This window comes from Anguilla anguilla, chromosome 6, assembly GCF_013347855.1.
Source record: "Anguilla anguilla isolate fAngAng1 chromosome 6, fAngAng1.pri, whole genome shotgun sequence".
In the NCBI taxonomy this organism is placed as follows: domain Eukaryota; kingdom Metazoa; phylum Chordata; class Actinopteri; order Anguilliformes; family Anguillidae; genus Anguilla; species Anguilla anguilla.
In genome coordinates, this window is record NC_049206.1 from 4,956,782 (window position 1) to 4,984,059 (window position 27,278).

The following is a 27,278-nucleotide window of genomic DNA, read 5'->3' on the forward strand; positions in this document are numbered from 1 at the left end:
GGGAACGAGAGAGAGAGGGAGTGAGAGAGAGAGAGAGAGAGAGAGAGAGAAGGGATGGAGGGAGAATGAGAAAGAGAGAGAGGCAGAGAGAGAGAGAGAGAGAGATGAAAACCTGAAGGCCTTGGCATGCCAAAGCTTGTCAGTCAAAAGGGGAAATTGCAGCGGACTTATGAGCCTCATATCCACCCCCCCCCCCCCCCCACTCACCCCCCACCTCCATCACTGAAGGCTATTACACACAATCACATCGCTCTCCGCAGATGAGAACTGCACAGGATTCCACAGTTTTGATGATGTGGGGCAGACTTTTGTAAGCTCTGTGATTACACTATTCTGCTATAAGATGGATTGGCAACAGATCCATTCACGAAAAGAAAAAAAAGTTCAGGTTAACGGAAGAAAAAAAAATCAGAAAAAAAGAATCCCTTCTCCTGCGCTGATGAGGTCTGTCAGAAGGATCAAAGTCTTAAAGTCGTCCTGCACAGAGAGAGGGAGCAGAGAATAAATATTGCATCGCCTGCAGCAGGCGAGGTCAGGGAAAAAGATTTAAGAAATGATTGCATTCTCGGCCATGTGGGGATGGAATTCGAGCTGCAATCTCTCAGCTGACTGGATCATGGGACCTCTGTCATAGCTGAGGCTGAAGGAAGGAGCCTGGGAATTGGTACTGTCACTCACTCACTCATTCACTCACTCGCTCATTTGCTCACTCACTAACTACTGAACTTATTCATTCACTCTCACTCACTCACTCACTCACACTCACTCACTAACTACTGCACTTATTCACTCACTCACTCACTCACTCACTCACACTCACTCACTAACTACTGAACTTATTCACTCACTCACACTCACTCACTAACTACTGCACTTATTCATTCACTCTCACTCACTCACTCACTCACTCACTAACTACTGCACTTATTCACTCACTCTCTCACTCACACTCACTCACTCACTAACTACTGCACTTATTCACTCTCACTCACTCACTCACTCACTCACTCACTCACTAACTACTGCACTTCACTCACTCTCTCACTCACACTCACTCACTTACTAACTACTGCACTTATTCATTCACTCTCACTCACTTGCTCACTAACTACAGCACTCACTCACTCACTAATGCACTTACACAGTCACTCACTCACTAATGCACTCATGCACGCACTCAGTCACTCACGTGTTCATTGTTATCGGCCATTTTCTGAGGATTAGTCCTGCACCAAACCTGAAAGAGAAACTTCACAACCCTCTGGATACAAAAAAAATAGCTGTTACTGGGAAACGCAAATGGATTCTTTATTCTGACAGGGTGGTTGACTAAAGAAATAATTATGCTTGGATTTTTTAAATTGTTACAGACTTTTTATTTATTTATTTAAAGGAAATTAACGATTACTTAAGGGAAATTAACTTCTTGCAGAACAACAGTTTTAATATATGACATTTGTGAGAAAGTTCAGGAATTCTTGCGTATTACTAAACGCACCGTTAATGATAACAGTGAATGTGCAGTGATATTCAGATAACCTGAGTCGTTGATTGGTCTGTTTGTTTGTTTGTCTGGCCGAACAGGGCAGTGCTCATTACTTGCTTCCTTATTTCATAATAATTATAATTATATATTTGTATAATAAGTGAAGAGGAAATGCTTCACTGTCAGGGGCTGCCGGGTGGCTAATCCTGTTAAATCACTGGGGTCTAGTGCAGTGTATCACGGCAACCCCACAGTCCGGCACCCTATCCTGACTCAAGGGACTTCCTGGGAAAACAAACGTTAAATAACAGCTTATCTGCCCTCTCTGGAATTCGACAGAGGACGTTTCATCGGTAAAAACCGGCCAGTGAACACGCTGGGTATTACAAAACTGAGGAGTGAAAAGTGGAGGAAGAAGGTTTGAAAAATCAGGGATGAAAGTGATTCTGTTTCACAGACCAGCGAGTGAAATGAGAAGGAATCCCTCATCCTGGCGGCGCTTGTTGTCAGAGCAGCTGGGAATCTTCATGGATCTTGCATGTGACTCATTTGCCACGATTTTGGCTCATCGGTTTCACGTCATCCCTTCGACGGAAATGTTGTATTATTGTGATAAATGAAAAGGAGTGAAGCAGTGCTCGTCCTGTTCCTGTTGACTCGTTCTCTCCAAGCACCCGCTTCTCTAACACCGAGGTGGGCAAACTGTCGTTTAAAAAAAAACTGACAATAAGATAGTTTTATTTAGATCAGGATGTACAAATAGACATAACTCTGTCTGCGTATGAGTGTGTGTGTATGTACGTGTGTGTGTGTGTGTGTGTTTGTGTGTGTGCATGTTTGCATGTGCGCGTTTGTGTGTGTGCATGTTTGTGTGTGTATGTGTGTGTGTGTGCATGTGTGCGTATGAGTATGTGTGTGTGTGTGTGTGTGTTTGTGTGTGTGCATGTTTGCATGTGCGCGTTTGTGTGTGTGCATGTTTGTGTGTGTATGTGTGTGTGTGTGCATGTGTGCGTATGAGTATGTGTGTGTGTGTGTGTGTTTGTGCGTGTGTGTATGTGTGCGCCTGTGTGTGTGTGTGTGTGTGTGTGTGTGTGCGTACGTGTGCTTGTTTGCGAGCTGTATGAGAATGCGTCAGTGAATTTATGGTGACTGTTTTTTTTTGACATTTTAAGGACCCTAGAATGATCACAATCACTTTTCATGGTGGCCCACACACCGGTGATGGGTAAGCATGTGATTGTGTGATTGAATGAAGCCGTCTCTGTTTTCAATGAGAGACTGTTCAATGAGATCAGATTACAGTGCACCACTCGACCGGCCCAGCCATTCGCAGGGGGGTAATTGTGGTGAATTATTGTTAACTGACTGACTGACTGACTTTGAAGTCAGAATACTTTGAAGTGTCACCACATGCTAATACTGGCAGAATTGTTCATTCGCACAATACTTTTCCATCCACTCATTTCACCCCGTGTTGGATTTAGGAAAGTGAACATTTGACAAAAAAAATCAACAACAAAAATATTAACAATTAATTCTCCATATCATGGTAGTTCTCTTTTCAAGCTCTTTTCAAGACAAAGCAAAGTATTCATTTACCTTTATTTATATGGCGCAGGTTAACTGAGCGTACATGCTCCTTGGCACATTTCACGCTGGGATCAGGTCCTCCAGCGCCGTGTCAGAACCCCCCACCCTCTCACACGAGGATAAAAGAAAAAGCAGTGAAAGAAAAAAAAACGAAACGACGACAAATTCTTCCCACTAAAGGCGTCACGGCCGCCACTGCACAGCGCTGCCGGCTCGAGGCCCCGTCGCTAGCGCTAACGGCTGAGCGCGGAGACGGGCCGGCCTGGCTGGGGGGGCGGGGGGGGGATTTAATTTCCGAACAGCAGCACTAAAGAGGCGGGAACAGCGCTCAGCTCTCGTCGAGAAAGCGGGGCTGTCGACGGGGGCGGAGAAAATTGCGAACAGGCCCCCCGCAGCTGTGACTCGCCCGTGTCCGACGCTGGGAGCGAACGCAATAGCCCGTCAATCAAAAAAAGGCGCGTTAACCCTTTAAGGGCGTGAGGTCACAAATACGTGACTAGAATGTTCTTAACTTTAACGTTCTGATGCTGACGTGAGGACCGCTACTGGTGGCTGAAAGCAACGGGATTCTAGAACGCTGTCTTATTACAATTCTGCAGACACACTCCAAAGAGCCCTACCCTTCAAACGTTTGAAAGGAGGAAAAGGAATAAAGTTAGCATCCTGTCCACACGGACACACATGGGCTCACCCCACAGGAGGCGAGGCACAGACAGCTCACGTTTGGGGTGGAATTAACTTCATTACCTTGGATGTAGCCTACTGCCCACTACCCAGAGGCCCGCATTCATAAAGCACCTTCACAGCAGCAGTACTGACCCAGGATCCGATGTCCGCCCAACCTTGTACATTTATGAGCGAAAAGGGAAAACTGGACCTAGGTCAGCCGATCGACTCTGAGACACTATGCCTTCGCGGGCCCAGTTTTAATTTAAAGGGTATGCCTTGTGAGTGACCGTTCAGGCGTTTATGGTCTATACCACGCGACATATTTGCGGAACGCGAAACTCACTTAAGGCTAATTCGGCAGACTGAAAAACATCTGTGGTTTATATAAACATTTAGCCTTTAATGTATACTTTAATTTGTTTACTTTTTTAAAAAATTTTTTTTTTTAAAGAGAAAACAAAATAAATACGCTCTCCGAAAAAATCGTAGATCACGGAAGAAACACAATTACGCACTGTGCTCCGGGCAGGACTACACGCTATGAGAATTCCAGGTGATTGGATTCATCGAGTTACATGCTGTCGCGAGCTTCCCAGTTGCCCCGTTCTGCCCTGTGATCAGAGGCAATCCAGACTGCGGTAACCGGCAACTGGCTCCAACTGGTTCTATTACCCTGCTTATTTTGGAGTATTAGACGGCGTTCTTTCGACGATAGCCCTTGCAGTCATGCCTTCTTCAAACAAACTGTTTTCTAATGATACAACCATATGTTACCAGACACCCCCTTCCCCAAAAAAACCCCAAAACCCACAAAACCCGAAACCAACCCCTTTTTCGAAACCCTGTCTCGAGACAAAGTCATGGCTTCGTGCCGGAGACGCATTACTGCTTCGCTGCTTCGGTTAGACCGAAGAGGCGAAATTAAAAGCAGGTGAGGTTCATTTGTTTTCTCAAAATCGACGGTTTGAGCGGCTGTCAAATATCGGAGCTCCCCGGAGTCGCTGCGAATTGGACACCTTGGTTTTCTAGACCGAGAGAGAGAAAGAGAGGGGGGGGAGAGAGAGAGAGAAAGACTGAGTAAGAGAGAGAGAGAGAGAGAGAGAGCGAGAGAGACGGGGGGGCAGGCCCCGGAGAACAGGAAATTGGCAACAGAAATCTACAACAAAATGTGTTTAACTTCTAACTCGACACTTGACAGGTCGGATCGATCGTCCAATCAAACGGCGCGTAGCGCCAGAGCTCCTCGTAATGGCTTCCGTCTGGCGGTCCCCGCGCTGTAATGTCAATCAGGGAAGACGCCGGGGGGTCCCAAATTCGGATCGTCTCCAAGCCCGAGAAGGCTCGCGAGTTCTCATTGGTTTATTGATGCCAAGATGGCGACCGTCACCACGGGAAGTCCCGAGCGCAGGATGTGACACTCCCTGTCTGTGCCAGCGGCAGTTGGAACTGGACTAAAACTGGGGAGAAACCGGGAGAAACCGGCTGAAACCGGCTAAAACCGGCTGTTGAAAAACACAAAATGAGTTGCAACCTGTTACATTTACCACTACAACCCAAGTGTTGATCACTAACATCTAGTGCACTGTTGCTCCAAAGGGAACTGCCGTTGTGCGTAATATAGCTTTGACTCCAAATAACTCTAAAGAAGCAAGAACACTGGCGTTTATCTTCCACTGCAACACTGCAGGACACAACTTGAACACTGTGAACCTTTCGAAAAACTTTCGCCAGAAACAATTGAGTTAAAACTCCAGTAACGGCTTCCTTTGAAGAGACCGAGTTGTGTGTTTATGTCGTACGATTCAGAGCTGGAATAACAGCCGTTGAAATTAAATCATATAAAGCTCAGTTTTGCGCCTTTATTGTCCAAGGAAGAGAAAATTCTCTTAGCAGTCGGGAGTGAAAATGTAAAAATCAATACAAGACAACAGCCATAAAAGGCGTTCACACTGCACACGTTACACACAACAATATCAAGTTAAAAACAATTAGTGGGCCTGAGTATTAGAGTTCAATACACCCTATGGCTATAAAGGAGTTTTTCGATCTATAGCATTTTGGAAACCTGAATCTGCAGTCTGATAGAAGAAACTGAAACAATGGAGGTGGAAAGAGGGATAAGAAATATTTTTAAAATATATCCCTCCATCCATTACCCATACCCGCTTATCCGGGGCAGGGTCACGGGGGGCGCTGGAGCCTATCCCAGCGTGCATTGGGTGAGAGGTAGGAGTACACCCTGGACAGGCCACTAATCTATTTATTTTTACCTGGATCAATAACGGTTAAATTAAAAAACACTAAATTAAAAAAAATACACTGGAAAATAGCAATGAGATAATCAGTTACCCCAAACACACTTAGACCTAAATCACAACACACATACATACACACACACACACAAGCTCAATGCATATACTTTTTCTGGGTAATATTATACAATCATATTCTGCCGTATTATAAAATCATAAAATCAAAGCAGAAATTAATATTCTCGATAAACACAGCTGGTGTTGTGCACACACCTGCAGCGCGGCGGTAAACACTGTGGTAAAACTCGCTCACATTTATGAAGGGATTTTCCGGCACCTTCCATTGTGCGTCCTGTGGCCGGTTCCCCCATTGTCCCGCAGGTGTGTTTTCATCCCCATTGTTTGCAATGAATGCCGGGAACTCTGGGAACTCTGTGGGAGCCCGCACCCCGAGCAGGTTCGAGAGCAGGGCGTGCGAAAGGGCGTGGCGGCCGCTCGATGATGTCACACACCTGCGCTTCTCATGGGGGTGGAACAGGGCGGCCTAAATTCCCCCGGGTAAGGAGGGCGAGTGAAAGCGAGAGAATGAATGACAGAATTCTGGAACGGAATCCTGGAACTGGCATCGCGAAAAGTCCCCTATTTTGAGTTTTGTCAAGGGAGTCCGACCAATCAGTCTTTTTTTTTTTTTTTTTTTCAGACCCACAATGTTGATTTGCAATGTCCAGCAGAAAAATCCACACACACATGCACACAAAGACACACACACACACACACACACACGTAAACACACACACACAGACCACACACACACGCACACACACACATGCACTCACGCACACACACGTGCACATGCACACACGCACACACCACACACACATACACACACACATGTAAACACACAAACACACACCACACACACATGTACACACACACGCACACACACACCCCACACACACATGCGCACACACACACACACACACCACACACACACACATGTACACACACACGCACTCACGCACACACACATGCACAAACACACACACACACAGACACACGCACACACACACATGCGCACACACACACACACACACGCAGCCACCTACTCAGCAGAACTGCCAGCATCCCATCTGAAACCCTTTCAGACTTCTGCTAATTGAGGTCTGGGTTCACACAGGGGCCACAGTTAGGGGTAAGAAGCATTAAAATCCCTGCAGAATGGGCCTGTTAGCCGCTGGCTAGCTTGAGCTGGGCCTGCAGAAAATGCCTTTGAAAAGGAAAGAGCAGTTTCAAGTGTCTTTTTTTTATTTTTATTTTTTTTAACGCTCATATGAAAAGACAGGAATGAGCGGTTGCCGCTGCTGCGCTGGTGACCCTAATTGTTATGAGCAGCGGCGTCGTGGCGATCGCATAATTCCGTCGCCGGGCCGCGCGCTTCGCGCGACAACGAGCGTCCTCCGCGATTGGTTGTCGGCATCGCCGGAGAAAATGAGATTACCTGTCCTTTCCACTTAGGAGGACGGCCCGGGTTGATTCGGCTGTCCTGGCCTTGTCACATCCGCGCGCGCATGACAATGTTAGACAGTGTGACAGTGTTAGGCAGATGGGGGGGAGGGGGGGGGGGATCGGGGGGTGGTGGAGGGTGAGATAGAGAGAGCGAGAAATGAGTAATGACCAAATCTATCTCTCTCTCTCTCTCTCGCACACCATCTGAACTGACCGCGACCGTTTGTGTACCGGGATAAAACGCCGAATGTTCCTTACCTGCCACAGGCAAGAAACACAATAATTTTTTTTTATACAATTTTTTTTTTAACCTGAGAGGAGGGTATGGGGGGGTGAGATGTATTATATTACATTACATTCCATTACAGGCATTTAGCAGACGCTCTTATCCAGAGCGACGTACAACAAGTGCATTAGTTCAAGGTGCAGAGGTGCAGAAAAACACACTAGACTGTATTCCAGCTCACCACTGGAATAATAAAAGGCTTAAAATGGTGTCTTTGTCCTTTTTGGTTTCTTTTTTTCTTCTTCTTCTTCTTCTTCTTTTTTTTCCACCAGAAGATGATGCGTAATTCCTAGCCTCCGCGGAGGTAAACACGCAGATGACTGAAGCGCCGCACGCGCGCGGCCACATAAATGAAAACTCTAATGACTCAAATTTTAAGGTAATGGAGATCTCTAATGAAAGACCGAGCCGCGGTGGAGCCAAGGCGATCGCCTGAAAATAAACGCAGATAATGCCTTAATGGATATCTGCTGGCGGAGTCTTTCTCCCCTACCTCTCTGCCTCTGAGAGGCCGCGAGCCCATTTTCGCGCTTCGTCGATACGCGGCTCTGGGGCCTCGGTAATTGCCTGAACTGAAAATATCTCTTTGGGCCTTGTCAGATCTCTCCCAGCGTTTTAAATCCATTTTGTGCTTAAGTGTAATTATAGACGGGCTTTTTATAACTGAGAGAGAGAGAGAGAGAGAGAGAGAGAGACAGAGAGAGAGATATTCTGTGAATATGCTTTTCTCCTCCAGTGCGTCTCTGAATAGCATGTCCTTCATTATATAATTAACACTGACGGCAGTGTGACACATGCACACCCAAATCAATGAGTCTAATCAAGTCGAAGGGAAAGTGGGCATTTATTTGTACGCAATTGGTGGAAAATGTGCGTTTTCTGGCTGATTATTAGTTTCAAACTCCAAACACGGGCGCCGGCGAGTGAAGGTGTCGCGCTCACGCAGGCACGATTCAAGCATTTTTGAGCGAACACTGCCACCTCGAGGCGAAAAGAACACATTGCAGTCCAGGACACCAAGGTTAACATACACTTTCAAAAACAGCCATGGGATTTGCACTTTGGACCTCGATGTAGGGTCACATCCAAGAACGGTTTTTTAAATCATTATTATTTTTGTGCGGAGAGAAGAGTGCCCCCTTACTGGCACAATGTCAATATAGCTTCATGATGAGGAGCAGATATATGTAAAATCAGCTGTTACTGTTATTTGCTTCTCTCCAGGCACTCTTGGTTTAAACAGAGACACCATCAGCAATATTAAGTCCCATCTATTCGCGTAATAACCAGCAATAAACTGCTCAGGAGCTGCTCTTGTTCAGTCCAGCCAGGGATTTTCATCCGGGCAAATCTTAGCCTATTTTACCTCACTTACGCGAGTTTAGATCTTACGCCGATACCAGGAGTAACCACTGGAGGGCGCCGTGGGCCGATGCGCTGGGGAGTTAGATGGGGTCAGGCTGCATTCAAGATGAGAAAAAATACTGCTGATGGGTTTAGAAACAAGAAACAGCGGCATATTGAACGTCCAGTTTTTGAGTGCTCTTACGGCGGCTGTGGATTGGACGAATTTCGAACTGTCATGGCACCGACTTTGATTTACGGCGACAGCGTTGGCATAGTTACCAAAATGGGAGCAAACACGCCTCAAAGGTGGAGCGTTAAAGGCCAACGTAGCAATCATGTTGCCATCTTGAATGCGCCCCAGGTGACGCACGGAGCCGTGCATGAGCCGGGGGGGGCTGCCGAATGGTGCCATTACAGATGTCAGCCAGCAGGGGGTAGCAGTGGCCAAGGCTGAACAACACCACGACAACGTCAGGGTAGATTAGGAAATTCCAGAATGTTTAATCTCCCTTAAAATAACAACCTTGCAGTTGAGATTTTGCCACTTTGATGAAATACATAACTTTTGACACCGTTAACTAACACCAACTATCGGCTGCAATGCTGTCGCTATTTGAATCACCAGTGGATGTACGTCTAAATTCTGCCAGTTTCCATATATAACATGTACAATGGCATGTTATCCTGTGGGACAATATAGACATTTTATAATTACAGTTACAATAATGAAATGTCCACTGTACATATGTCCATGTCAATTGTATATGCAAGCCATATTTTATTTCATATGAAGGTCATATTTCACTTATGAAATATGGAAATGTAAAGGAAATATTCTTGGGGGGGGGGGGGGGGGGGGGACAGGCAAGAGGTATCATATTTATTTAGATTTTTCCGAGGTTCCCCCTTGGACTTCCTGGGGTCCCTAAGCCTGCAGTTTCGGGAGCGCGTGGGGGAGGCAGGGGGAACTGGGCACGCCCTTCTCCGAGGCCGAATCCGCGTATTCGCTCGCGCGCGCGCGCGCCTCAGTCGGACGGTGTTTTTCTCGGCCTCTCCACCTCGTGACAGTTATTTTTCCTCCTTGATCAAATCTCCTTAAACTGCTTCAGTACAGATATACGCCTGCGTACAGGGAAAAATATGCCTCTTCGGCAAGATTCCCTGGACACGAACATCTGGTAGATGAAAAATATTCCCCATTAAATTGTCTTTATCTTGCTGTCAACTCATGCAAAATAAATGCAAAGGCTTGCACCCAACCTCTCCTCCACCCCCCCCCCCCACCCCCCCACCCCCACCCCCACAATCTGCTTCATACAGTTTGGTAAGTTCAGCAATAATCAAAATAAATTTGTTTCAAAAGGTACAGCTGAACTTATTTGCAAGTCAAAGATGAGTTAAAATGTTGATTTGAGACAGGGTTTGTTCAATTGGCAGGATGTTCTCTTAGTTTCCAGATCTTGTGTACAGGAACTTCTTCACCCTGAATGGTTGGCTGTGTTCTGCACTCCTGGTCAGGAGGTGCGCCATTCAGTCTCGTTTCTGTTTTGACCCCCTGAACCCTTCAAGGTGTAAGATCACAAATATGTGATTGGAACGTTCTTAACTGAACATTCTAACGCTGATGTGACAATCACTACTGGTAATTGTAAGCAACAGAGTTCTAGAACGCTGACTCTGAGTTTTTTTTTTTTTTTTTTAAACAAAACTTCAAAAACACCTACTCTTCAGAGGGTTAAAATTGTAGCCTACGTGTAGCATTTTGGTGCTCTTGAAAATGCCTGAGGCCATTGTGGTTATTACCTCACCTATTAAATTATCTCTGTCCTGGCCAGTTGTGCCTTTCCCAGGCAATTTTGTCACCAAACCTTTCCAACCTATCAGAACAAATTAACCCATTATGACAAAAGCTCATTTTTAACAATGGGAAAAACCTAAGGCACAGAACACATGATCTACAATGCTGCAAAAGATTGCTATTCTCCTGATTGGCTCACAAAGGCACTAGGCTTTTTTTGCATGGGTGGTGGTGGTGGTGGGGGGGGGGGTTGCAGAGATAATAAAGGCCCTGCACAAGACAGAGACAATAACCAAATATTCAGCTAATCTATTGTCTCTTACCTGCATGTCAGGAGACTACATCGTTCCGCGTGGTCCAATAGCATTCATCCGCTCTTAGAATGGGGGGGGGGGGGGGGGGGGGGCGCGCGATCCTGCCAGAAAATCATGACAATACCCACAGTGAATTATGAGGGGGACAACCTTGGCGTACAATTTTTTTTTTTTTAAAGCACCGCTCTAACCAAGGTCGCAGGATTAAAAATGTCACTTTCATAATTACATTACTGCCATTTAGCAGACTTACACAAGAGCGACTTACACAACTTGTTACACAGCAATTACATTGCATCCATTTATACATCTGGGTTGTATAGCTACTGAAGCATTACAGATTAAGTACCTTGCTCAAGGGTACAACGGCAGTGTCCTACCTGGGAATTGAACCTGTGACCTTTGGGTTACAAGCCCAGCTCCTTACCCATTATACTACGCTGGCGCCCACACGTGAAATGTAGCGATGGCTCTCTGGCCTTGGTCAGTTAAGGAGGGGAAGAAGACATGGCTTCCCAGGCAAGGTTCTAACCGGTGGAAAATTAAGACGGAAGAGGAGGTTGCAGCATGCTCTGTACACCCCTGACACACACACACACACACACACACACACACACTCATTCATGTGAGTGTTGAAGTGAAAAAGCCAAAAATCTCTCAGCACTCAGTCCTCCATTTTGTTTTTGTTTTGTTTTGGATTTCACATTCCTGAAGCGTTTCTTGTTGAAACCACTCCAGTGGAAGTGCACTGTAGCACTGATAATTTCACTGTAGCTCGATAATTTCACTGTAGCACTGATAATTTCACTGTAGCTCCATAATTTCACTGTAGCACTGATAATTTCACTGCAGCCTGATAATTTCACTGTAGCACTCATAATTTCACTGTAGCATTCATAATTTTACTGTAGCCCCATAATTTCACTGTAGCACAATAATTTCACTGTAGCTCGATAATTTCACTGTAGCACTGATAATTTCACTGTAGCTTACATACAGCAACAAGTGAAGTGATGAACTATTGGCCTGCGGACAATAAAGCTAAATGCAAGGATAAAATTATTCAACTTTTACATTTTATCGTTAAGAGTATCATTTTATCAACCAAATTCCAAATAATTCTTGATAAACTGTGGATTCCTGAAACTGGTAGCTCTATTTACCAGATCACAGTGACCAAGATCGTACACAGCTTTTCGAACAGCAAACTGTACATTTTAGTAATGATTTGTATGCTGTATCTTATAGCAAACGACAATTACTATTCTATAAAAACATGCATCAATGTATTCATCATATAATTTATGGAACAAGATGCAATGCCAAAACAACAAAATCGCTTTTATGTTCTTCTTATCACTTTTAGAAGTGTTCTTAATGAACAGTTTTTCAAACCGCAGTCGTAAAGTCAATTTCGTTTTACAACTATCATTAGACATAACGAGGCTACATTCAGTGCAACATTGTAGCTCATTTTCACCTTTGTAATCATTGTCAGCAGTGGTGAATTTTATGACTATGACCTTTCTTTGTGAATGCAAAACATCGCTAATACAAAGGGTTCTCGTTTGAGCATAACAAAAGAGGGGAAAAAAGATTTGGAACATGTAGAAAAAAATGTAAGATGCAAAAAGATATGTCGCGATATAGGCTGCTTACCTTCTACAAAAATGCAAGCAAAAAGCTGAATATGTTGCAATAAAGAATGGATTGTTGCTTTACAGTGACGTCACAGTAGTCGTTTAGAATGACGAGACTCGAGATTTAGTGGCGAGGAGGCCGCGAGCGCAGGATTGTTTACTTATTATTTTCCCTGAATATTAAGTTTGCTGACGTTCTTCGGTGATTCCTAGCACAGGTAAGGTGCACCGAAATCGGAATTCGAGTGGCTTTCAACTTAGTCGGACAGGTGAGGGACAAATATAAGCCTATAGTTGCGGAGCCTGTTGTCACCACCGCCATAGCCAGTTAATCGCCGCAAATTGTACCGGTAAAACTAGCTAGCTAGCTAACTGTAACATCATTATTAGCATTGATTGAGGTAACTAGCGTACTGCAAAGTCACTAGTCTACCTTGATAAAATATTCGGACGTGTTCCGTTTGACATTCTCACCTTGTTGTTGCTGATAACTTTGTATTTCGTTAAATCGTATAACGCTACTCACTTTGTTTATAGCAATCGTTAGCGGAGGTGTGACTGTGAATTATGGGTTAGGTGGCTAGTCCCCAATAACATAACATTTTGAACAAACTAGATGGCCGTCTTGCAAGTTGATAGGAGCCAAGTAAATATTTATGGAACTTGATTATGCAGGTGGACACTCGCCGGGAAAGGTATTTTTAGGATTAGCTTGCTTGTTTGGGAAGGCAACTTTAGTGAAACGTAACGTTAGTTACACATTGTAGTCTGCCAGTTAGCCAGGTTGCTTCTGTCCGTTTGCTCCTAAGCCATAGATGAAAGGAAATACTTTCACACTCTCAAGGTATGTATCATTTTGCGTAGGCCGCAAAAAGCCTCGTACTCGAGTACTGGCATCTGGACCCAGTCCAAGGTTGTGTTTTTGGGCTGCTAAGACCCGCCCCCTCGCTTGTGAAGGTCTTCTGCTATAGGCAAATAGTCACGTGAAGGGGCGCTGCGATTGGACAGGCAGTTGCGGAGTAAAATATAGCGCTGTTGCTGATTAAGCGCAGAATTTGGTGATTTGAGGGAGGGGGGGGGGGGAAAAACACCAGCAGATCCTGATCAAATGAGTGCTCTGTTTTCCCAACACCGCCCTGAACCGTGTGATCAAGTTAGGAAAACATGATTGGTGTGATGTCTAGAATGTGTTACTTCACGAGCATGCTTAAACCTGGGCTCCAGTCTTTCGGGTAACATGGATATCACTCAGGTACTTTACCTCAGAGGTCATTCTACCTGCATGCATGTGCTCAGCAACAAGTCCCATGTTTGCAGACTGACCTGTGAACTCCCGTTTCCAGGACGACCCTCCCCTGTCCCCTCCCCACCCACCCCCCCTTTTTGTCAGAGAGCATGGCTCAGGAGACCAATCGGACGCAGGTGCCAATGCTTTGCACCCTGGGCTGTGGTTTCTACGGCAACCCCCGCACAAATGGCATGTGCTCCGTCTGCTACAAGGAGCACTTGCAGAGGCAGCAGGGGGGGGGCCACACCACCTCCCCAGGTGAGAGAGGTAAGACGGGGGGGGTAGAGGGGTCATTTTGGGGAATGGGTGTGAGTGGGTGGACTACAGGAGAAGGGGGATGCACCTTGTTCCCCTTGAGCTTGCTGTGGTATTGATGCTGTCCATGTGACATGATACTGTCAAACACACTTTATTGGCACGTTATTGAAAAACCAGATGACATCAGTCCACCTATGATGTCACAATTGAATTATTTGATTGACGTGTCACAATAGTGCACACTTGGTCATTGGTCTCCTCTATATGCTATTGTTTTTGATGTCTGGAATTATAAAATGGTGGCTCACACCACTGTTTTTTTTTTTTTTTTACAAGTTTTGAACTCGGTGCTCTCTGAAGGTCTGGTGACAGAAACACTCACGCCGTTCAGTGTGTGGCAATAAACAAAATTTGAATCCTGAAAGAACATAGCATGTGGGAAGCTTTCTTTGCATTTCAGCAACCTGGCATAGCTACTGTGTAACAGCCTCAGGTCTGCACAGACCCTTCTGTGAAGCCACATAACCTCGTCTGTGCTTGTCCTCTAGCTGCTGCAGCCCTGGCGGGATCCCCTGGAGAAGCTCCTGTCGCCGTGGAAACGACCCCTGAACCCAGCACAGATGGTCTGGCCCAGACAGAAGAGACCAAGTCCAGGTTCGAGTGTGTGTGTGTGTGTGTGTGTGTGTGTTTGTGAGAGAGAGAGAGAGAGTACTGGGGGGAGGTCCAGCTCTGATCTGTTTGACACAGTCAACAGTCAGCAAGGACGACACAAGGCCAATGTCAACATAACATGGGAATGGAATCTCTTACTGCTCACAGGCACTTGTGTTGCTTTTTGGAGGGGGGGGCGGGGGGCGCGTTTTCTTTTTGTATAGCTGTGGATAGTTAGACCCACCATTGGGACATTGCTAAATTATGCTGCCCCCCCCCCCGCCCCCCCAAAACCAACAACAGTCTCTGCCGCCAAACCTGAGTCTGATTAGTTAAGGTAGATCCACGCCTGTCTGCGATTGGTTCTCTTACCTCCACGCTTGTCTGTGATTGGCTCTCGTACCGCCGCGCTTATCTGCGATTGGTCGTGCGCCGCAGCTCCCCCAGCCCGGTCACCCAGCAGATGACGGCCATGAGCATCTCCCAGGACAGCGGGCCAGTCGACTCGGATCAGGCCGAAGCGGACGAGGAAGAGGAGGACGAGGACGAAGGGCCTTCCAAACCGTCGGGTGAGTTTGAGACGCCCGACGAATGGACACGTCCGTAAGAACCTAGCACCTCAGTCATTGTGGCAGCGAGGCGCGCTGGTGTAAGGCGACGTACGATTGGCCCGTTTCCGCAGGCGAGACTGCAGAGGCAGCGGAGGCCGTTTCCGACGGCGACCAGACGCCCGACAAAAACAAGAAGAAGAACCGCTGCTTCTCCTGCCGGAAGAAAGTGGGCCTCACAGGTGAGCCGCGGACGCCTCACACGCCACTTACAGGTATGCCATCCCGCCAAGTTACGCCTTGGCGGGGGCATGCCCCATACCTATATACAGCTTACAGGCCACTCTGGGGGGGGCAGGCAGGCAGGGCTGCAGCCTTCACACTGCCCTTCGCTTGGCCGTGGCGGGGGTACGCTGCGTGTTTCGGCTGGGCGCGGTATTTCACACAGTAGCGCTGCACCGAGCCGGCCCATCGCCTCCGACTGCCACCATGGCACAGCTGGGGGAGGGGGCGGAGTCTGCTGTCGACTGCTGTGCTTTAGTGCACACAGCTGCTGTTAGTCCTGCCTGTGCGCTCCTGCTAGTGAGAGGCCTGCTACTCTGCAAGGCCCTGTCTGTGTTCCCAGAACACCCTGACGGACAGTGATGTCTGGCAGCAGTGCGTATGCGCCCTAACCCTTAACCCTTAACCCCTAACCCTGGGCTTTGCTGTGCTGATCAGCTAGTCAGCTGTTTCCTTAGTTTCCTAAGACCCAGCAGAAAATAAACGTTTTAAGTATTTATTTATTTATATATTTTTTGAACAATGAAGGTTTTTTTGGATGACAAATACGTGGCGCAGTGAAATATTTTTAAAAACGTTGTTTATTTTATTTTTTGTTGAGTGGCCCCTGCAAGTGTAGGTTTCAGCACAGCAGCAGAATGTGTGGTTGTTGAGATTAGGACCAGAGGCTGCCCCTGCTGGCCACAGATGTGAATTGCCCAGGTCTCAGGAAGGTCAACGCTTGGGACCGTAACCCTGGGGGGCACAGCCCCGGTCCAGGGGGGCACAGCCCCGGTCCTGGGAGCCCGTGTCCATGCTGGTTTTTGTTCCAACCAATTACCTTTTAGTTTTAGTTTTTTGTCAGCTCGGCTGGGTAACTCCTGGACTCGAGCACAGTGAACTCTTTATGATACGCCTGCAGTGTGCAGCTGTAGCTGGCGCTTGTGCAATTTCCAGGTCAGGATATGGTTGCGCTAACTAAATAATTAAGAAGAGAAGTTGGCACAAAATTCCTGAAACGGGTCGGCCCCCTTGTTGTGCACCCCTGCCGTTACCCCCGCTCTGCTTTCCAGGGTTCGACTGTCGCTGCGGCAACCTGTTCTGCGCCGTCCACCGCTACTCGGACAAGCACGACTGCCCCTTCGACTACCGGGGGGCGGCCACCGCACGCCTGCGCAAGGAGAACCCCATCGTGGTCGCCGAGAAGATCCAGAAGTTGTGAGTAGGACCGCGCCATGGCAACGGCAAACGCGGAAATCCGGAAGAAAAAAAAAACAAAACAAAAAAAAAAGACACCCCCAAAACAACGGAGAGAAGAAGAAAACGAGGGTGAATCCCAGACAGAGAGGAGGAGGCGGCAGCGCTGGGAATGACCATGCCAGACAACCACACCTTTTTTTTAAAAAAAAATTTTTCCCCAGGTTTTTTTCTTCTTCTCTCTTTTCACCGCTCCTGACCGCTCAAGTCGTAGAGGATTTTGGGAGAGCTGTGAGGGGGACGTCCTCTCTGCACCCCCCCCCACGCCCCCCCTCCCCTCTCGAGCACCTGTCTGAGTGAGTGACTGGGTTAACAGTGTGTCAGCAGCGTGCTTAAGAGGGACGGGGGGAAGGGCCTCTGATTGGTGGATATATCAGCTGCGTTCAGGCGCCGCCATTTTGTTTTTCGAAATTTTATTTGATCTTGTTTTATTTTTTGTTTTAATTATATATACTCTGCATCTGGGGAGGTTTTATTTTGTGTACGCCCCTCTCAGCAGTAGATAGTGAGGCTGGTGGGGGGAGTGGTTGGGGGGGGGGGGCTGGATGGGGAGGGGGGGGGGGCTGGATGGGGAGGGGAGGGGCCTGGGTGGGAAGGGGGAGGGGCCTGTAGAGGGGGGTGGGATTGAACAGAGAACAGGACTCTGATGTTTTGCACCAAGGGGTTAGTGATGTCCTCTAGTGTGTATATCCTCATGGACACAAATCATTTTCAACATGCAGTACTCTCAAGGTCATCCTCTTGGGGGGGGGGGGGGGGGAACGAAAAGAAACTTTTTTTTTTTTTTTTGCCCTCTGACATTTTATGATTTTTTTTTGTTTCATTTAAAAGGACCGACATCATTGTCAGAAGTGCAAGAAAATTTCAAAAACTCCCAGTTTTCCACATAAAAAAAAGAAAAGAAGAAAACGAAACAAGGTTTTACTTTGGTATTTTATCGTACTAATGCTGGGATGCATGTTTAGTATTTTTGCAGAGGGGAGTTGAACTTTGAGCTAAGCGTGATTGAGTTCTGTGTGTGTGTGTGTTTTTTTTTTTTTCCTCTCTCTCTTTCTTTCTGTTCTGAGCGTATGATACCAGAAGGTCTATATTAATATATTGTAGTTAGCTTGGATTGTGTGATTGCATTCTATTTATTTTATTATTATTATTATTATTATTATTATTATTATTATTATTTTAAAAAAGATCATTTCCTGTTTGGTTGGATTGTGCTGGAGAGGATAGGGCTGTATGGGTGAGCAGACCTGTTAGATTGCTCTCTTGACCTTTCAGTTACTCTTTATGCATCTTCTTTAATAATGTAACCAATTTTATTTTTTGGGGGGGGGGGGGGCGGGATGGTGGTGGGGGGAAATACACATACGTGGAGTGGAGTCCTGTTGATATGCGTGGGCGAGGACACGATGAACACATCCGCGAAAACGCCCCGTTGTTCACTGTGTCAGAGTCCAAGCACAGCTCATTCAGTTTCAGATATCAGTTATGCAGCACAAAAAGCAATCGAAATAAAGGTGCAAAAAAAAGAAAAAAAAGGGGAAGTGTGCAGTGCGTAGCACAAACGAGTCATTTTATTCGTAGCGGTTAAAGCCGGAGAGGCCGGGGAATTGTAGGTTTAAAACAGGGAAAATGGAGCGTTATGTGCATTGTACAAACAAACAAAAAAAAAAGTGACCGTAGGAAAAAAAAACAAAAGGGTGGCCCTGTGTAAAGTAGACGAGTTCTTGGGTGCTCATGGGAAGCGGAGCATTCAGACACCGCCCGACTCAGAACCGCGTGCTTGTGCGTACAGCGGCGCCCCCCAGTGGAGGGACCGATCCACCGCGTTTCTGCTGTTTAAAGAGCCGTCTCTTCCGGCTCGGGACCGGCTGTGGACACGCGCGTCTGCTGCGCGCCTCGAATTTAAACCCAACGGGCCGGACCTGATCTGCTCGGATTTCGCTGGAGCGCGGGAAAAAACCAGCCGGTCCGAGGCCAAATCTCCCAAGACTCCCGTTTTACACTTTAAACAGGGAGGACCGCTCCAAGCCCCGATTAACAAGGCTCTGCTGCTTTTGTACCGTTAATGCCGCAGGACCTTCGGTCCGTTGAATTTTTAAGGTGCACACCGCAGCCTTTTCCAGATCAACGGGAAGAAAGCATTGAAGCGGGGCCCGCCCCCCAAACCCTGTTCCTGGAGCTCTGCCGTCCTGTAGGCTTTCAGTTCATTCCTAGTTTGGCACGCCTGGTTCTACTGATTGGCAGCTCAATGAGATCTCTAGCTGCCGAATGAGGGCGTGGCTCTGTTGGAGTGAAAGCCTACGGAATGGTGGAGCTGCAGGAACAGGGTTTGGGCAACGTATTTAAACGTGTCCTCTGTCCCCTCTCGGAGAAGCATGCAGTACCTGTGTAAATGGGACCCAGGTGAGAAGGGTCAAAGGTCGTCTTGGGCTACAGTGAGGAGCCTGTTCCTGCAGCACATGAAGATAGAACCGGAACCGGGCCTCACATTGTACAGAACAATCCTAGGGACGTGGTCCAGCGCTAGGACCAGAGTTCGGTTCTGGGCTCTCCTCTGGTAATCAACGGAACTGATCGCACGGCCCAGTTTTGTTTGGTTTTTGCAGATTTTTTTTTGGGTGTGGAGCGCAGTTTATGACGTGCATAAAGGTAAGCAACCATCGCCATAGTAACATCGTATTTCAGCAATAGCTCCCTTGGTCCTGTAATGGCACATTTTTGGTTAATACAGATGAAAGAAAAAGGAGAAGAAAAAAAAATGTATAAGAAATGTTTGCTTGTGTATATTTATAGTGCAGTTGACTAAATAAAGGCACCATTATGGCATCGCATGGGGTCTGTTAGTCCGTAAGTCTTGTGAGAGAGAGGCCTCTGCAGACTGTCCACGCTGGTGTTGAACGCAGCGACCTGAGCCCCTACTCCCGTCCCATTGGACGAAACAGCCAGCGACTGACAGGCCAGCGAATCGCGTGGGGCTACGATGGGTGCTCAAGTCCCGCCTCTGGACAGAAGCAGCCCTGCGGCGCAAGCTAAGGTGCCAGGTGTGCGCGCACCTGGTTGGAGAGAGCGTCACGGGGCATTCTGGGATTCCTTCACCAGCCAGGTGCTCTTGATTGCCACCGCTCCCATATTTGAAGTTATTTTTTTCCTTTTTAAAAAAAAAAAAGTTTAAAAAAAAAGGAACCATACCAAGGACTGTGCGGTACGTGCCGAGAGAGACGGGTCATGTGATCTTTTTGCCCGCGCAAAGATGGCGACTTCTGGAGGCGGCTAAATATATCCCTGCGAGCCCAAAGGGGTCATTTTGAAGGACACTTGAAGGATGGGGGGGGGGGGGAGCAGGATCGCCCCTGTCCGGGTCGCGGGACGTGTTAAACGGGACAGTGCTTTCCAACCAGGATCCGTTCGGCACCCCCTTTGATTCCGTCAGAGTATTTCAGACTCCTAAGAGTTGAACTGCTTCCTAAAGCATCACTGCGTGGAGTGATTTTCTCACCACGTTTTCAGTGTTCATCTTATCACAACGGGGTATTTTTTTTTTTTGTTTTTTTGTTTGTTTTTTTTTTTTACACCTCAATTTCTTGCATTTTGGGCTACTTCCACCATTCAGTGTCTCTGCTGATAGTGCTGAACGGTTAAGGCTGAACTGAACTGAACTGAACTTTCATATCTGGAACTGAAAGCCACCCCATGGACTACCTGTGACCCAGCTCTCTCCACACGCGCTCACCTGTGGGCAGCGGCTCATCTGGGGCCCGCTCAGGCCGCCCAGCCTGTGAAGAGCACTGCATTTCTCTGAATTTAACCTGAGAAGACGGTGTTGTTGGCTGTTGGTGTCTACCTGCAAAAAACCTGACTCTACTGGCACTGGTAGTCCTTCAAAGAGAGACTAAATATTTAGGGTCCCCCCCCCCCCGTCCCTCCTCCCTTTCTTCTAAACCTAAGGATTGTATGAAGCGTATGCATAAAAACAATAAACAGCCAAAGTTTATTTTAAATTTAAAGTGGGCCTTTTGTGTTTTTGTTTTATTCACAGTATGCTGCTTCTTTTTTTTTTTTTTTTTTTTTTTTTTTTTTTTTTACAGAGTCGCTGCAGCCTCAGATATCAGATAGCCACAGAAGATAAGTAAGAATATTCTTCTACGCCACCCATTCATGGTCGGCTGTTTTCAAACTGTTGTGCCTTCTCTGCTCAGTGAGTCTGCATTAGTTTAGTTTAGTTTATTTTGACAAAATTAAAACACACATCAAAAGACCTGCACGTGAAGAAATTGTCAAGGATAACACGAGAAATGGGCTTATTTCCATCGTGGTCCTTGATGTTCCATCAGCCATAGCAAGATAATATCAGGTTCTGCATGCCTGTTTTAGCCAGTTGCACTAGGCCAGCGATAACCAGCCATGTGCCTGGAGATCTACCATCCTGTAGGTCTTCTTTTCAACCCGACTTTAGCACACCTGACTCCACTGCTCAGCAGCTTACTGAGATCTCTGGCTGTTGAATGGAGTATGCTTTGCTGGGGTTGGGGTGAAAACCTACAGGATGGTAGATCTCCGGGAACAGGGTTGGTTGCCGCTGCAATAGACTAACTATAACTGTGGCCTAACCAGCACAGAGATAGATTTTATTTGCAAGGAGCATAAATTAAAAAAAAAAAAAAATTTTTAAGTACAGTACAATTGTCCCTATGGCAGAAACTAAGAGATGTATAGAAACTGAGAAACTGTTACAGAAGACTCGCGGCAGGGTCAAGCAGAGCTCTGCTTATCATTGGAGGGTTTTTCAGGACCGTCTCTCTGACTAACGCTTCCGTCCTTCTCTGGTCTCCGGGGTTCCAATCGCGCGACAGGAAATGAATTCCCACCGGAGCGGAATGTCAGTCAACCGCGATGTCTGCCAACGAAATGAGCTCTTTCGCGTAATTAACACGGACTTGAAAAACCAACTCTGGCCTTTTTTATTTTTAGATTTTAATCTCTTGGAAAAGTTTCAGCTAACTGCAGACCGCTGACTCGCGGCAGTTTATGTCCCGGTTGTAGAGTTTTCTCCAGGAGGGGGCAGTCTTGTAGCAATCTAAGCAGCCAGTTCCAAATCCAGGCCAGTTTGTGCTTTTTTTTTTTTTCCAGTGCAGTGACTAACTGGATCCTTTACATGAAGAAATGAAGGTTATTTATATTCATTAAAAGAGGTTGGTGCATTATGTCTTAAGAGAAAAGTGCTCCAGAAGTGTAATTCAATTCAGCACCCCCCCTCCCCATTATATACATTTGCAGCAAATATTATAGTTATCGCATTTAACATTCAAATATTTCTAACTTTCTTTATATGGAAAATAACTTGATGTCTGTATGCCTTACACTATTATAATGGTTAAAAAAAGACCGTTGTACATGAAAAATAACGGCTCGTTGCAGGAAGCATTCATTGCGTATGCATAAAGGGAGTGGAGATGACACATAGGCTCCATTCATTACGTTGGTGCCAGATTTCGTCTTACTTAAATCCAGTAAACATAGCCTTTTGTTGAGCTAGACATTGATTTTACAGTGAAAAAATACTCAATGCAATCGTTATAAATGAAGTTTGGGGAGAGCGAGCTAATCGCGCAATTAATTAAAATCCCAAACTGATTTCACGTTTAAAAGCATACGCTTTGAGGGCGTACACCGACGTCTGCGAACATTCCGCGAGGTACAAAGTGTTCTCAGTCAGAAGTCAATCGATAAATTCGGATTTCCCCTTTTTCCATTTGCCAGCGTGTTACTATGGCGACGAAGCCGCGTGATGGCGCCACTTTGTGTCTCCGGTCGCTCATAGGAACGTCGACAGACGTGCAGATACACAAATATGACCAAAAACATAAATCAGAGCATACACAGTAAACATGTCCAGTATTAATTCAACTCTTAACATATAATATTCGGTCCCACTCTGGAATGTGGGACCAAATGTTATCTGTTATGAGTTGAATTAACACTGGACATTTTGGTGTGTAGTAAACTGCACACAGATCCAAGGCAGTCAATAACCCTGCAACTCCAGTTAGGCTACTTCCTCATAGCACATGTGCTGCTCATGTGAAAAGCTGTTGCCAGGAAGTAGCTTTTTTTTTTTTTTTTTTTAAATCAACCACACTGTTCTCAGATGTTTTACAAGCTGAGAGAATCAACCTTTGGTAGTGGGAGCTACACCATTTGTACATGCACTTAAATCAGTGGTTCCCAACCCTGTTCCTGCAGATCTACCGTCCTGTAGGTTTTCACTCCAGCCCTAACAAAGCCACACCTCATTCAACAGCTAGAGATCACGTTGAGCTACTAATTCATAGAATCAGGTGTACGAAATTAGGGTTGAAATGAAAACTTATAGGATGGTACTCCAGGAAAAGTGTGGCCAACCACTGACTTAAATAGTGCAGGACAGTATGCTTTCAGACGAAAAGGCAGAAACCTTAATCTCTCACGCAACTGAAACTACCAACAAATTTTTCAGTGTTTTCCGATTTTTCAACATTGAAAGTTAATTGTAAAACAGCTAAATCATTTCAGTTCATTAACGGCTTGTGCACTGGAGATGGGAAATGACACACTTCGATATCAGACAGCGATATCACACACAAAATGGGGGAGGGAAATTGAAATTTCTCTTCTATGAAACTGGTTACTTGTCTTCCAGCGCCAATAAATGTCAATCTGGAAGCTGAAGAACAAAATGGCACCCTTTCAACGTGAACTGCGCCCCTTAAAATGTACACACGTTTCTGAGTTCAGTCAGAGCTGAAAGCCGGCGGTGTGATCTAAACAAGCTCGGGCTGCAGGCTACTGTCTGCAGTCAGGCGGAACAACAGAAGCTTCCTGAAATTCAGATGTGGAGCTCTGACGTTCACCGTGTATCACTGTGGGAAGAAGAGATTAATGATGCAGGTGTGGGAGTCTCTCTTCTTTACTGGTATTTATATTCAGACAAGCATTTATACATATGGGGGGAGGGGGGGTGGTGGCTATTTTCGAGTCCCAGCAATGCTCTTGTGACGTTGCTTAGATGCCAGAAACGTTCCCATGACATCAAGGCAACGTTGTGAGAATGTCCTGCGTCGGTGGCGCCCAGGAAATTATTTAATTTGATCTTATGAAACAGGAGAGTGCAAGAGACCTATTCCTCTCTGGAGTCCTTTTAGCATTAGCACAGCTGAATAGGCCTCGGCACAGCCAAATCACGTGACCCAGTCACATGACCCTGCTGTTCCGGGTTGTGCAATGGTCATGGCGCCGACCGTGAAGCAACCTCAGTGGAATCGTGAGGAAGTCATTCAACGCAATACATCGTGAACACAGGCTAAAATGTGCAGTGTTCTCAGGGTGTCGGGGGAACAGTCATGTCATGACTCAACAGTCAAACGGGAACGGGGCCAAACTCTTTCGCAGTATTCCTCGAACGTTCGGTGCGACGTCCCCGATCCCAGAAGTAGCTTGACAGGCTCATCGTGTTTCAGGGTCTGCCTCATACCTCCACTGCTAGCACCTGCTACTTGTGTGGTGTGTACCCGAGCATGATGTGCCTGGGGAGGGGGGGGGGGGGGGGGGGATACTGCCGCCAAGGAGATGCAGGGAGGGGTCAGGGGGTGTTCACTTCAGCACGGCAGGAGTCTGGAGGGTGACCTGTAGTGCTCTTTTGTTCCCCAAAACCCTCCTGGGCACATTGCCATGACGACGGCATCGAACACACACCCACCCACATGAGCACGCATGTCTGGATGTCTGTCTCACAAAACCTCGCATGCGTCGCCCAACACACACACACACACACACACACACACTCAGTGAAATGGCCTCTCACTCTTATCCCTGTTCTTTCCGGCGATCATTTGAAAATGGCTCTTCAGACATCCTATTCCTAAAGTGCCATAACGATGGCTCATTCGCCCCTGCAGAGAGAGGTGTGAAAATCTGATAACTCCTCCGGTCTCCAGACCTTCATCTGGTCCAGTCACCCAGAGCCTCTCACCCCCGCAGGAAGTGCATATAAGGTAAGGCACAGAAGGGCGTCTGAAACGCTGTGTGTTCCGCGCTACAGCGACCCCTGCTGGCCCTCAGTGGAAGTGTCAACCTGAAGAACTTGGCCACTGGGAGGACTCAGACAGGGGAGGGGAGGCTCTGTGGGGGACGTTTCTGAAAGGTCAAAAGGTCACCGAAGGGAGGTGCATGGCATTTGATGGCGAGCAACGGTTGGTGCCAGAGTGTGGGAAAACTTCCCAAAATAGTGAGCATGGGGAAAGATAATAAGTATGTCTCATGGATAATTAATGCACTTCTGGCTCATTCGCCTCCAAAAAAAAATCAAAGTACACACATTAGCTCGCGCTCCTGTCTGTGCATTTCTACGCGCGAGTTAAAGATGTTTACTCCACCGCCCCCCGCGAGCGGTGGTGTACGGAGGGGACACGTCCACCTCCTCCCCTGCCCGCCTCTCTCGCGCGCAGCGAACGCGGGTAATTCGCGGAGCTGAGTCAGAGAGAGAGAGCGCGACCGCGCGCGGCTCACAGGCGAATATCCGTATCGCTCTGCCGCGAGGAGATAATGTGCGGCACGGTTAACCAGAAAAGGGCAGGGCGGGGGGCGGGGGGGAGGGGGAGGGAGAGGGAGAGGGAGAGACAGAGTTTGTGATTGATATGGCTGGGCTCTGACTCACCGGGATAGAGGGGATATTTATAGCGTTGGCCCAATGCTCCCGATTAAATTACTTTTTTCTGGGGGGGGGGGAAACAGCGCGAACTGTCACACTTCACTGAGAGAGCGAACAGCTCGGGTTTGGAGAAGTTACGAGAGTTAACAAAAAAAAAAAAAAACGTTACCGCACTGCCGACCTCCTGCCAACTCGCAGGTGTGTGTGTGTGTGTGTGTGTGTGTGTGCGTGTGTGTGCGTGCGTGTGTGTGAATGTTTGTGCCAAGCTGCATGTGAAACAGTTAGACCTCAGATGAGTGTCACTGTGTGGGCAAACCGCGGTGCCAGTAAGTCACGCTGAGCACTGTGGACCGATGGAACACGGGAAAAAGAACGCAGAGGCTCTGAAGGATCTTGTCGTCCTGGCAACCGATCGGGACACCCTTAGAAGGGGAGCGGGGGTCAGCTTTGTAACTTACAGCTCATTTTTAATGACCATCTGATGCCTCCCACACACATATGCACGCACACACACGAAAACACAAACGTACACACACACACACACACACATACACACACATACACTCGCACACACACACACACACTCGCACACACACACACACACTCACGCACACACGTACACACACACACACACAATTGCGCACACACACGTACACACACAATCACACACACAGTCATACACACACAACATGTACACACACACTTGCACACACACACACACAATCGTGCACACACACATACACACACACACACATACACTCGTACACACACTCGCACACACACACACACAATCGCGCGCACACACACACACACACATACACTCGTACACACACAGTCATACACACACAACACGTACACACACACTCGCGCACACACACATGCACAGACACACACACACACACACTAGCACAGACACACACACACACACACACTAGCATAGACACACACACACACACTCGTACACACACGCACACACACACACACACATTCACACAGGTCCTCTGAGGAGCACAGTGCTCGTGCCGTTAGTATCTTGAGCTCCTGCCAGAACGCATTTGTCTGAAAGGCTCTGGTGATGCGCTCGGCGATGCTGAGCCTCGGGAACAGGCAGTACTGTGTGTGGCAGCGCTCCGCAGACAGAGCCCCCCTGCCTCCCGTCCACCTCTCCGAGCGCCTCCTCTCATTTACCTAATGAAGCATAAAAGCAATCTGCTGATTAAAGCTGGCCTGCTGTGCGTGCGTGTGTGTGTGTGTGTGTGTGTGTGTGAGTGTGTGTGTGTGTGTGTGTGTGCACGGTTGCGTGTGTGTTTGTTTGTGTGCGTGTGTGTGTGTGTGTGTGTGTTTGTGAGTACATTTTCTTGCAGATGGCAGATGGAACCTTTACGGATATATCCACTCAGCAACCCAGTCGGAACTACAGACCCTACAATACTGCATTTCCCAT

At 47.2% G+C, this 27,278-nt stretch overlaps 2 protein-coding genes across 9 annotated transcripts in view; both read left to right on the plus strand.

Annotated features, from left to right (window-relative positions):
* Positions 1–27,278, plus strand: part of LOC118229578 (transducin-like enhancer protein 1) — a 539,102-nt gene that overhangs the window by 479,992 nt on the left and 31,832 nt on the right. The gene's annotated exons all lie outside the window — the stretch shown is intronic.
* LOC118229603 (AN1-type zinc finger protein 5-like) lies at positions 13,006–17,293 on the plus strand. 2 transcript variants are annotated; one of them, XM_035421714.1, is made up of 6 exons: positions 13,006–13,106; positions 14,232–14,434; positions 14,983–15,088; positions 15,524–15,654; positions 15,768–15,875; positions 16,968–17,293. In XM_035421714.1, the coding sequence occupies exons 2-6, from the start codon at positions 14,284–14,286 to the stop codon at positions 17,114–17,116; spliced, it is 645 nt and encodes a 214-aa protein (XP_035277605.1). In that variant the 5' UTR covers positions 13,006–13,106; positions 14,232–14,283; the 3' UTR covers positions 17,117–17,293. The 2 variants fall into 2 exon arrangements, with proteins under 2 accessions (XP_035277605.1, XP_035277604.1); XM_035421713.1 differs by having other exon boundaries at positions 13,089–13,106; positions 14,232–14,443.

Coding starts and splice junctions, on each gene's coding strand:
- LOC118229603 (XM_035421713.1), top strand. CDS start 14,284: ATGGCTCAGGAGACCAATCGGACGCAGGTGCCAATGCTTTGCACCCTG. Junction 15,655..15,767: donor AGGGCCTTCCAAACCGTCGG/GTGAGTTTGAGA, acceptor CCGTTTCCGCAG/GCGAGACTGCAGAGGCAGCG. Junction 15,876..16,967: donor GAAGAAAGTGGGCCTCACAG/GTGAGCCGCGGA, acceptor TCTGCTTTCCAG/GGTTCGACTGTCGCTGCGGC.